Below are 12,482 nucleotides of genomic sequence, written 5' to 3' on the forward strand. Positions count from 1 at the left end.
GGTAGGGGACAGTTACCAAAATGTTAAACAAATCAAAACTATCTTAATGTAAGCTTTTCTTACATTAAGATACAGTAGATTAATGTAGTCATAATTTATATACTGTATAACAACTCATTTCAAACATTTATGTATGAGCTTTTAAATTTTTTTAAATCATGAACTGGTAGGCTACTACTTCACTTAATGGCTATCAGTGAGAGAACAAAGAAATTAATACAAATGAGTGAGGACACAGTGCCCTCTAGTGACAATTATGGACATCGATGACCAAACCGCCATTTTTATGTATCCGCATTTATTTTTATTTGAAAATAAAACAATTTAAAAAAACATTAATGGGTAGTCATTAATCTAGAAGCTTTTGCCCTTGTAAGACCATTACCTAAAAGCAGCAAAATCTCAAAAACGTTGTGAAACAGGTGGTGTTAAACAGCACATTAGAACGTAAAAGTGCACATTTCAATAACATGAAACAATAAAACAATGTAAATGAATAGAGACAATAAAATTGCAATTAAACAAGTGCTCAGTGCTCTAGTTTACAGTGCTCTCCAGCTGCTCAAATGTTCCCAATCATTCAGTAAATACTCGGACAAGACAGATGACTAAAATACAGTCACTCGCCTTTTTTATCATAGAAAACCAAGATTCATATGTAGATAGCAGCACTTTCTGAAATCAACCTATTTGTGTATAGACAACCCATCCAAAAACCAAATCCAACCCATAACCAAATCCATTTACCAAATTAAAAGCTACAATTTTCTCTTGCTTTATTAAAGATTAATCTTCTAAAAAGATACAATTTGAGACATGGAAGAAAAGAGAGTTGGTGAGGTGGGCGATTAAACCTGTCCTACACATTCTGTCTCCCAGCATCAAAACATCAGACTCAAATGCCACCATTCAAAACCAGCAGGCATCCAGGGAGAATCTCTATAGTTGCCCAAAGCTGGGACAGAACACCATTGATCCCAAATCAATACATTTTATTAAACCCTGGAAATACCCTCAGCTCAAAAAACTACACGTCAAATGTGATAACTTAGTTCTAATTCATAGTGATCGAAACATACATGTGACTGTAGATTTTCCAGTTCACTTAGTTTTAATGGTTTATTCCTTCCTGCATGTGCCTTGCAAAGTGAAATTGAGGTCAAAGGTTATGCACCATCGGTAGAGGAACATATCGATTGTACCAGTTAGTTAGGAGAGAACATATAGACAGATCAGCATGAATTCAAACTATGAGTGTATGCGTGTTTTAATATAGCTTTAAAGGGATAGTTCACCAAAAAAGGAAAATTCTGTCATTTTCTTACCCTCATGTCCTTCCAAATGTGTATGGCTGTGTAATGATGTGTATGTTTGAAAAAGTGTCTTAGTGGCTTTTGTACATACATGGTTTTGGATCCCACTGACTTTCATTGCATGAACAGCTAAAATATTCTTCAAAATAATTGATCTTGTAAAGTTATACAGGTTTGGAATAAGAGTGAGCAAATGAAGACAGAATCAATTTTTTTGGTCAATTATTTCTTTAAGTTAGAGAGTGTGTTTGTACAAGTTATGATTTCTAAGTTAGTAAGTTAGTGTCCTATCTATTGATTGTGTGATTCATTATTATGCATAACTCATTTGAGACTTGTTTGCTTAGGTAGTTTAGGACCCAGTAGCATTTCATCCCCTTGAGGCCCAGGCCCCTTCATTGCCATACTGGCCCCAACCATAGCAGGATAGCTCCGATTCCTCCTCATACCTTCATTTAGTGGACTAAAGGGGGACCCTGCCCTTCGAAGCCCACCAAGAGGACCAATAAGCGGGCTTGGCCGTGGCATCCCACCCCCTGTTGCCCCAGAAGCCCCGGGGCTTGCCAACCCCAACCTTTTCAGCTTATCAACCAAATTGAGACTATACATACTGACATCAGTTTGGCTCTCACAGTCTTTAGCCTGAGCCCCGGACACCCCTGTTACCTCTTTCAAAATGGACCGTGCCGGCTTGGAAGCCAAAAAGTTTTCATAGGATGGGCTTTTGAAAGAGAAAGGCATGGAGGTGTCTGAATCAGAAACCACCGATCCTGGGCTGGGAGTGCGGCGGGTGGGGGAACTGGGCGGGGTAGCGGGGCGGTGGGGGTCTGGAGGCGGAGGAGGAAGAACTGAGGTGGAAAAGAGGACTCCTCCACTTCCTCTGTCCCAGCTCTGAGGCTGGTACACTGCGGCAGAGATGCCCCTCTCCTGCAGGAGGCGCACTAGCCCCAAAGATGTGCTGAAGGTTTTTGTGGGGTCCCGCAGGTTGGTGAAGGATTGCGACTGGGACAGACTCATTCGACGAGGAGTACAGGGAGTGACGGCAGGCGTCGATCGCAGGCTGCTTGACATCACGCAGGACGAGGTTGGGACGGGGTTTAAACTGGACAGAGAAGCAGAACATTATGTACTGATTGGCTGGTCACTTATTGTCTCAGTTACAGGACAGTACATTACCTGGGGGTCACCCTTGTGAGCTCATCAGAAGGATGGAGGATTTTGCAGGTGGTGAAGGTATAGGTCGAACTTGTGTGAGCCATGCATTTGCCTGGGAAATACACTAAAAAGGTACAAAAGCTGAGAGCATAGCAAAGTTTTCATTTATTTTCATCTAAATAAATAAATACGTTTTTAAAATATTTTTTAATTTACATGGCTACTGAAATGATTGATTTGAAAAATGTGTAATATTGTCATCTAATATGTTTTAGCCTAATTTATAGGAAATTGTTTGCCTGAGACAATGGGCAAATATACAGTTTTGATCAATCAATCAAATAAATAAATACATATTTTATATATAATTACATTTAAGTCACATAGTTTTGTGTAAGGACTGAGCCTAGTCACAGAAATCGCTGTGACTAGAAAATAATGGAAAAATATATAGTTTTGATTGATCAATCAATCATTCAATCAATCAATAAATATTTAAAATATGTTTAATTTATTAAGGCAAATAGTTTTGCACAAGCACTAATTACAGCAAATATATAGCAAATACTAAATTATTTTATAATTTAATTTACATTTCTAGCACACAGAAACATGTTGACTTACTTGAGAACTCTATGGAAGCATGACCTGTGCTGAGACATGGTGACGGGGAGGCTGAGGGGGCAAGGCTATGGGCAGGAGGGACATTGCAAATAGATGTGGTTGTGGTGGGAAGGTTCTGGAAGTAATGCTCTCCAGGCTCGTCCTCCTCGTAGTCGGCATAGTGATATACTTCCTCCAGGTCCAGCTCCAAGGGACGGTAGCCTTTCGGGACCACACCAGGTCGAGCATCCAGGATACCGCCCAGATTAGGCTGAGCTAACTGCTGCCAGTGCTGAAGGGTAGCTGAGCCTAGGAATAAGACATGAGGGATGTTGAGAAGGAGAACTGTGTAATTTCATAACCTAATTTACACAGTGGCAACATCAGCTAAGTGTGAAAACAAACACATATTAACAATGCTTCAATGCTGCAATGAAGTGATAATGAAAAACAGAAATGAAGGAAAGAAAGAGTGAGAATACGATGTCTTTATTGAAGATATACTAAATGAAAGTAAAGAACACAGAATTAAAACAAAACAAGAGATGGGAAAAAAATACAAGAAAGTACAAGAAATACAGAAACAGAATAAAAATGGATGAAGAATAACAAACAAAAGAGCATGTCTATTTTTCACTTATTGCCCAATAGGTGGCGGTAATAAAACAGAAAACAGAAATTCCCCAAGAACGTTCACAACAAACTTAACAAATCAATATTTTAATCACTACTTCATGCAGTTTAAGTACTACACTATATTAGACATATATAGAAATGACTGATGGGACTCTTTAACATATCACATAGAGGGTTTAGCATAAATAAAACTCAAATAAAGTCCTGCCTCTTTGATTGCCTCATAGTAGAGCTTTTATAGAATATATGCATAACAGTAACAGCATAGGCTAAATAAATTGCATCAGCCAAGTGATACAGTGGAGGGTGTGTTTCCTTCTAAATTAGCTTTTTTTATTAAAAGGCTACATTTATCCATTTTTAAAACTTTGTCATAATCTGATCTCTAGTGTAAATGTACCCAGGAGCGGGACTCTCTAAAGTACGAGTGTTTGCGGGGATGCATCAGTGCCCACAGTGAATTGAAAAGCATCATAGTGGGTGGGCGTGGCCTGGAACGGTAATGCAGGAATGTCTTAGGATAGACATTTTGGGTATTTCGGTCACCTTCCAGAGGTTTGACAATCTGGAGCTTGTCGGGAAGATAAGGCCGACTGGCCCAAGCGCCCAGGGACATGATGCTCTCACTGTGCACAAGCCTGTTTGAATAATCTCCACAGTCCGCCGGGTCCCGATTACGCCTCTCCCGCTCCCCCTCGAAGAAGAGACGCTCGCTCAGACAGTTCTGCCGTCGTAGAGACAGTCGCCGCAGAGCGAGCTTGAGCTCCTCAGAGCCAGATCGCTTCTCAGAGGCTTCAACACTGCAGTCAGAGAACAAGGAAAGTCGTTTGATTGAAAACAAGGGTCATTCTCAGGAAACAGTCATTTGTTTGTTTTGATAATAAGGATGCTGAACTTAGTCACAGTATTTGATAGTTGTTGTTTTTTTTTTGTGTAATGCAAAACTAAAATTATTGGTAAAATTGTTAAATGTTCTATTTTCCATCAGGAATATCAGCCCATATCAGTCCCCCTACATCAGTTACATTTAAAATGATATTTTTATGTTAAAACTTAAATTTGAGATTTTCCTGAGAATGACCCACAAACTCTTTCAAGTGGGCCAGAACCAGTGGCCTTTCAGACTATTTTAAGAGAATATTTTAACCTACATTTATTGTTTCCCCAGCAAAACAGCGACTGCATTATTATTCACCTAAAGTTCAATTGGAAGTTATTGGCTTAAAGCCTCTGTAAACATAGCCTCATAGACTCACGCAGCATCTGAGGAGCCGGTCTCCTGGAGAATGCTCTGTGTACGGTTATCAGGAGCTGCATTGTTGCTATTGCTGTCAGATAGGACGGAGCTAAGGGAGGACAGCGTCTGATTGGACCCAGGGATGTTAGAAGCAGAATTAGCAGAAGAGCGCTGTCTGACGGACTGATTGATGTTCTTCACAGTTTCAAACACACGCTTATGACGGACCCTTGAGACAAAAGCATATTTTGTTACTGATTGCAAAGATTAATTGAGAGTTAAAGAGTAAAAAAGTTATTGAATTAAAACAATTCTGATAATGACAAAGAAAGAAAATGTGCTTTGCATTGGGAAGGAAAAAAAGTTCAAACCTCTGTTCTTCATTGTCAGGATTCTCAAGACTCAATTCCTTCCTCATGGTTCCCTCAATTTCAGCAGCCAGGGAGTCCTAAAACACACACATTTTTTTCTATAGAATTCCATAGAGTTCTATTGTCTTTACATACAGCTAGTTATAAATGACCCTAACTGAAAACTTTCTGCAGTTTTTACTATTATTAAAGAACTTTATTTACTTCACTTTTGTACTGTTTTTTTGTGGACATCCACAAAAGTATGTTTTGTCAGATTTAGCTCACCTTTGGGTACAATTTTACCCCTAAAATATGGTTAAATACACACAAAGAACAAGAAAAACAATTATTTATAATAAACAACATTACAACAATAATTATTTATAACAAACAATACCATTTGTTTTTTTCTGTTTGGGGCTTGTTCTCCACTTTTTAAATTCGCCTTTCAATGCATAAAATGTCTTATAATCAGGGAAATTCTATTTTGTACTAATAGATTTTCAATTCATTTGGTATTTGTTTACAATTTGTAATTTTATAAAAAAAACAAAACAAAAAAACAGCTGTCTCCCACCCTGCTGTCATTACATTTAAGCATTTACGGAGCAATTATTCACAAGTTTTCCAAAGAGGTTTCTTTGATTATGATGGAAATGAGAACTGAGAGAAGAGCATACCTCTAGTAGAACTTGACAGAAATGTCATTCATTAAAAAAAATATTACATTATGATATGAGTAGCTTTCATAAATGTCATTACCAAACTATTAATTCTGTTTTTATTTATATAACTTACTATACAACTTACTTAAAGTCAATTGTGATACATTTTTTACGATTCTCTAATGAATGGAAAGTTCAAGTTTCAAATAGATTTTTTTCTAACAATGTAAAAGTCTTTACTGTCACTTTTAATCAATTGAATGTCCTTTTTTATTATTTTTTTAACAGCAGTGTGAATTGACTGTTCAAGTCCAAGTCTTATCCAGATTTTGTCATACCAGCAAATCCACACCAGCAGACATTACAAAATATACAAAAAAAATATATTCTTGTTTGTGATCTCCTAGTGCACTGGCCTTGCATGAGTTATATGTTTGTGTACCATGGGAAAAAGTCCGAGAGGGTGATAGCGTCGAGGAGTTCCTGCAGACACACTGCGGTTCCGTAGGTTCTTGAGCTCTTCTTGAGCCTCATGGAGCATTTCAATGCACTCTAAGTATTTCTCCTCCAGCTCCTGCAGCTGTGTGTGTGTGAGGAACCAACAATAGTCAATAACATTCACACAGAATGAATAAGTGAATATATTATGAAGACATGCTTTTGTAAGATTAAACGCCCTATTTTAACGATCTAAGCGCATGGTCTAAAGCGCACGGCGCAAGTGCATTTAGGGCGTGTCCAAATCCACTTTTGCTAGTTTAATGACAGGAAAAATGGTTGGCGCGTCAGGCGCAAGGTTTAAAAGGGTTGTCCCTATTCTCTTAACGAGTCATGGGTGTGTTTTGGGCGTAATGTGCAATAAACCAATCAGAGTCTCATCTACCATTCCCTTTAAAAGCCAGTTGCACTCACGCCATGGCGGATTCGCTATTTACATGGCGGAATTTGCAAACGGAAAAACAGAACACTTCTCCAGAGAGGAATCCTTTTATTTTTAACATTTAAAAATGTTTGTGTGCTGCCGCTCTGTGTGTAATAAGTAATAATAGTGTACACGCGTTGTGGACCTACCTATAGGCACACGCCCTTTAAATAACAAAAAAAAAATTTAACTTTAGACCAGGTTTCAGTTGGTCAATGGCGCAGTCTATTTCAGTTGCCTCAAAATAGCAACGCGCCAACAATGCACCTGAACACACCTTTTTTTCAGACCAGCATGCCCATGGGCGCACAAATGAGTGCAAATGTGAAAATTAAACTAGCAAAAAACACATGCCAGGTGTATGATAGGGCCCTAAATACGTCTGAAATAAAGTACCTCGGTTGTGAGCTGTCTCTGAGCATCTTTAGCTGCCGAGAGGTGCTGAGAAAGTTCTTCGTTCTCAATGGCAAACTGTCAAAAACATACACAAACACACATACACATTTAAATCTCAGCACATATTTACCTCATATATTTTATAATTTGTTCTCTGATAAAGTGAATGATGCGAATAACTCTCACAGTTTTGGCTTTTTTCTGCAGGTCCACTATCTGAGAGAGTAAGTGTGTGATTTCCTCCTGTTGGCGAGATGCATCTTCTGTCTTTTTCGCTAGCTCTTCTGCTATACTGGAGATCTGGATGCTGGACTGCCCTGTGTGAGGAGAAAGGGTGGACTTATTTTTGTTTTGTTAAAATATAGAGCTCTAAACCTCCACTTAAGCCAACGTTTCACTCACTTAGCTCTCTGACACAGTCATTCACCAGCTGCTGTTCTTTCTCCTCATATGACTCTGTCTCAGACTTCAGATGACTCGCCTAAGAAAAAGAAAGAGAGACAAGTACTACTTAAAGGTCAAGTGTGAGAATTATGTAAAAGTATATGTAAAATTATTTTATATTGTTCTGTGTAATTTAAGCAACCTTTAAGCAAATATTTTCTAAATACCCCAGATGACATGATATATAACCCTATAAAGTGAAACATCATTATTGATCATTTGCTGATAGTTCACTGTGAGTTCAGAACAACACTGACTAAAGGCCCGTTCACACCAAGGAAGATAACTATAAAGATAACGATAAAGATATAGTTCTAAAAATCGTTCTCAATATTAAAGAATAGCAGAGTCCACACCAAAGGTATAACAATAACGGCACAAAATATATATATATAGTTGGAATCATTTTCAGAATGATTTTATCCATTTGATGAACAATAAAAACATTGGCAGCCTAACAGAATACATTGTGCTTTTAAAGAGCGCAAGCATTTAAAGAGACAGACAAGCAGGCACTTAGAACAAACAGAACTATATCTTCTGCCGGTGTGGACACTAATATACAGTGCATCTGGAAAGTATTCACAGCACTTTACCTTTTCCACATTTTGTTATATTACAGCCTTATTCCAAAATTTATAAAATTAATAATTTTTTTCTTCAATTCTACAAACAATACCCCATAACGACAGCATGAAAGAAGTTTGTTTGAAATCTTTGCAAATGTACCCGGTCCTGCAGATTTGCATTATACAACATTAGGAAGATTAGACCCTTCCTATCTGAGCTGACCACACAACTCTTGGTCCAAGCTCTTGTTCTCTCCAGACTGGACTACTGTAATGCTCTTCTAGCGGGCCTTCCGGCATGCACTATCAAACCCTTGCAACTGATCCAGAATGCAGCGGCGAGGGTGATCTTTAACGAGCCGAAGAGAGCGCACGTCACGCCTCTCTTCATCAGACTCCACTGGCTACCAATAGCCGCTCGCATCAAATTCAAGGCACTGGTACTCGCCTTCAAAGCAACCACTGGCTCTGCACCAATTTACCTTAACTCGCTTGTTCAGACATACACACCCTCCAGGAGTTTGCGTTCTACCAGTGAACAACGCCTTGTGGTGCCATACCAGAGAGGCATGAAATCACTGTCACGGACCTTTTCCTGGACTGCCCCCACCTGGTGGAATGACCTGCCTATCTCAATTCGAGCAGCCGAGTCTGTAGCCATTTTCAAAAAACATCTAAAGACGCATCTCTTCCAGCAGCACCTGACCAATCAAGAATAGCACTTAACATTCTATTCATTTTTCTGTCTGTCTAATTTATTTAAAAAAAAAAAAAAAAAAAAAAAAAAAAATCCTGTGTGTTCTGTGTTAGATAAACTGAGACTTGTTACAGCACTTGCATACTGTAGCCTCTGACTGTTGTAGTTGCTTCTATTGCTCTCATTTGTAAGTCGCTTTGGATAAAAGTGTCTGCTAAATGACTAAATGTAAATGTATTAAAAACAAAAAACTGAAAAAAAAAAAAAAATCACATAAGTATTCACAGCCTTTGCTCAATACTTTGTTTTAGCACCTTTGGCGCCAATTACAGTCTTAAGTCTTTTTGAGCATGATGCTACAAGCTTGGCATTCCTACTTTTGGGCATTTTCTCCCATTCTTCTTTGCAGGACCTTTCAAGCTCCATCAGGTTGGATGAGGATAGTGTGTACACAGCCATTTTCAAATCTCTCCAGAGATTTTCAATCGGGTTCAGGTCTGTGCAGGTCTGTGCTCTTAACTTAGTACTTTTTAAAATTGTATTATAATTGTTATATTGTTATGTAAAATGTAACTTTTTTACTCTCTTTTAGGATGACATCTGTCTAGGGACTGCAGGTGAAAAATAGCCTTTTGGCTAACTCTGGCATATTGACAGAAATGTTAATTAATATGCACTGTCCCTGTAAATAAATAAATAAAATAAATAAAAATAAAATATCTGTCAGCGAGGTGCCTCGAGCCAGTGCCCAGGAGGAAGCTACACTCCTTGTGGAGTGCGCTCGCAACCCGAACGGGCAAGGCACGTCTTGGAACTGGTAAGCCAAGACGATAGCATCCACTATCCAGTGGGCTAACCTCTGCTTGGAGACAGCCTTTCCCTTCTGCTGGCCTCCGTAACAGATGCTTTGAGTTTGGTCAACGAAAGCGCGAAGAGCACGGACGGGACATAAAGCTAGGGCTGGGTCTGCCTCCTCCGAAGGCAGCGCTTGCAGGTTCGCCACCTGGTCCCGGAAAGGAGTGGTGGGAACCTTGGGCACGTATCCAGGCCGGGGTCCCAGGAAAACGTGAGAGTTGGCCGGCCCGAATTCTAGGCACGATTCGTCGACCGAAAGTGCATCCAGGTCCCCTACACTCTTGATTGAGGCCAATGCCGTCAGGAGTACTGTCTTTATGGACAGAATTTTTAGCTCAACAGACTGCAAAGGCTCAAATGGAGGACCCTGTAGTGCTCTGAGCACCACGGCTAAGTCCCAAGAGGGTAACGAGGTTGAACGAGGAGGACTCAATTTCCTTGCACCTCTGAGAAACCTGACGATTAAGTCGTGCTCACCTTTTTGTTTTTTTTTTTAGGATTTTTGGTTTATTTAAGGCTATTGCTGTGATGTACACTTTGAGGATGGAGGGAGACAGCCTTCGCTCCAACCCATCCTGCAGAAAAGAAAGCACAACATTAATCGAACACCTTCGGGGGTCTTCCCGGAGGGAGATGCAGGGGGGCAACCTCGGCGACAAGCAGAAGGAGGCGCTGCAGCCGACAACTGGGTGGAGGCAGCAGCTAGTCGTTGGGGCAGGATGGTTTTTTTTTTTTTTTAAACCACCTCCATCTGCTTCTGGGCCACCAAGAACTGCTGGGCGAGTTCTCGACGGCGTCGCCGAAGAGGCCAGCCTAACAGACAGGGGCGTTGAGGAACCGAACTTTGTCGGGCTCACGCATATCTGCCAAGTTAGCCCCAGGTTCCTGGACCACTAATGTGGACATCACCTGACCCAGGGAGTGTGCAGTGATGTCCGTTACCCGGAGAGCGAGGTCCATCACCGCACGCAGTTCCTGCATAACCCCTGAGTCGGGACTACCCTCGTGCATGCAGGACAGAGGGTAGTGAGAGAGGGAAAAAATGTATACAGGTTATGGCCCTTTTGGTGTTCCATATTTTGACACCAAATAGTTCCACACTGCTAAATTTTTCCGATGCACAACCCAGGCAGCCACCCAGGAAAGCATGGCTGTCAACTCTGAATCTGATTCAGCATGAGCACACACTATTATAGTGGGAAACTCAGCATCATCATCTCCAGCGCATAACAGCCCTCTCTCCGATGCAGCAATTGATATCTGTCCTCTGCCAGAGCCATAAATGAAATGCTAGGTCCCCCCTTTTTTCAAAAAAGGACCAGCAATCCCATCTGGGCGTTACCATTAGGCATGAGAGACAGTTGGCGTGGCCGCCAGACTCGACGGCACACAGTGCGCTGAACGCTCAAGCCCCTATGAAAGGGTTAGGACGAACAACGCGCCGACGTGGCCATGTTCTCATGAGAGAGAACATGAACCACCCACAAACAAAGTCTCAGCATGCTCATGATGCGATAGAGGAGTGGGGGCCCGAAGAGATGTACCCGGCGGGGATGCCCCACTATAATCCTCAGGTCACCAAGGCTTATTAGCCAGAGTAGTCCTTTTCTGGTGCACCAGAAAAAATAAACTAGATCAGGGAAAAAGCAAAGGGACTCAACCCCGTTTGAGGTTTCATAGTCTGGACCGCGCATCTAGAGAGTGCCGAGTGACGCGCTGCCCGCTATCAGCCGGCGCTTGACGGCACACGGCGCGCTGAACGCTCCTGAGAGAGCATGGATCACCCACGAAAGCAATCTCACATGTTTATATGTGAGAGAGATCGTGGCCGTCAGATGAGGACAGGAAACAACCGCATCCAGAAACACACGGTTTGAATGACATCTTGAAAAAGACGCAGGGTCAAACCGTGTTGCTCTTTTAGAAGGAAACGCTCTTTTTAGAAGTGCTGAAGCACTCAGGGAGATGACCGCGGCTCACAGCAGTCCGATGGCAAGCCTGCTTGTGAGCACTCAAGAACGGAAACGCCCAGCCAACCAACACAGGAACAAGTGTATGTTGCAGCGGCCACTCGCTGACTCGCGCCGTCACACCAGCACCCAGGTAAGAGAGCGATCCTCCTCGAGACTCGTCTAAACACTCTTCGTAGAAACAGCTTGATACAGCAAACCATTCGGCTCCGAAGTTAAAAGCAATGATGCGGTATTCCACTTCCGTATTTATACCCGCGCAGCGGGGCGGTGCGTGGAATGCGTGAACCGCATGCCAATGTCCATTGGCTCGTTTTTAATCACTCGAAGTAGAACGGTCTCTGAAAACAGATCCAAATTCGTTGGTCAGTTCCGACGTACGTCGAACGTGACCGACTGAAAGGGGACACTTATTTAAAATTGTAATAATATTTCACAGTTTTTACTGAATTTTTGATCAAATGCATATATATATACACTCAAGGCAAGGCAAGGCAAGGCATGTTTATTTGTATAGCACATTTCATACACAGTGGCAATTCAAAGTGCTTTACACACAAATGAAGTTAAAGTGAATAAAATAAAAATATATATAGTATAACAGTTATAATAGGAATTCAAATAAAAAAAAAAATTAAGAAAAAATATATAAATAAAAAGTATAATT

General features: G+C 40.9%; 1 protein-coding gene across 3 annotated transcripts in view; it reads right to left on the minus strand.

Annotated features, from left to right (window-relative positions):
• Positions 1-286: 286 nt before the first annotated feature.
• trak1b (trafficking protein, kinesin binding 1b) overlaps positions 287-12,482 on the minus strand; it is a 36,558-nt gene continuing 24,362 nt past the window's right edge. For all 3 annotated transcript variants that reach the window (XM_079828284.1, XM_079828283.1, XM_079828282.1), the window contains 10 exons: positions 7,683-7,761; positions 7,467-7,597; positions 7,281-7,355; positions 6,405-6,542; positions 5,316-5,392; positions 4,964-5,173; positions 4,254-4,507; positions 3,093-3,380; positions 2,490-2,592; positions 287-2,415 (listed from right to left, as the gene is read on the minus strand). In XM_079828284.1, coding sequence (XP_079684410.1) covers positions 1,638-2,415; positions 2,490-2,592; positions 3,093-3,380; positions 4,254-4,507; positions 4,964-5,173; positions 5,316-5,392; positions 6,405-6,542; positions 7,281-7,355; positions 7,467-7,597; positions 7,683-7,761 — 2,133 coding nt within the window. In that variant the 3' untranslated portion in view covers positions 287-1,637. The remainder of the gene's footprint in view (positions 2,416-2,489; positions 2,593-3,092; positions 3,381-4,253; positions 4,508-4,963; positions 5,174-5,315; positions 5,393-6,404; positions 6,543-7,280; positions 7,356-7,466; positions 7,598-7,682; positions 7,762-12,482) is intronic.

The sequence above is a fragment of the Gobio gobio genome, assembly GCF_949357685.1.
Source record: "Gobio gobio genome assembly, chromosome: 11".
Taxonomy (NCBI): domain Eukaryota; kingdom Metazoa; phylum Chordata; class Actinopteri; order Cypriniformes; family Gobionidae; genus Gobio; species Gobio gobio.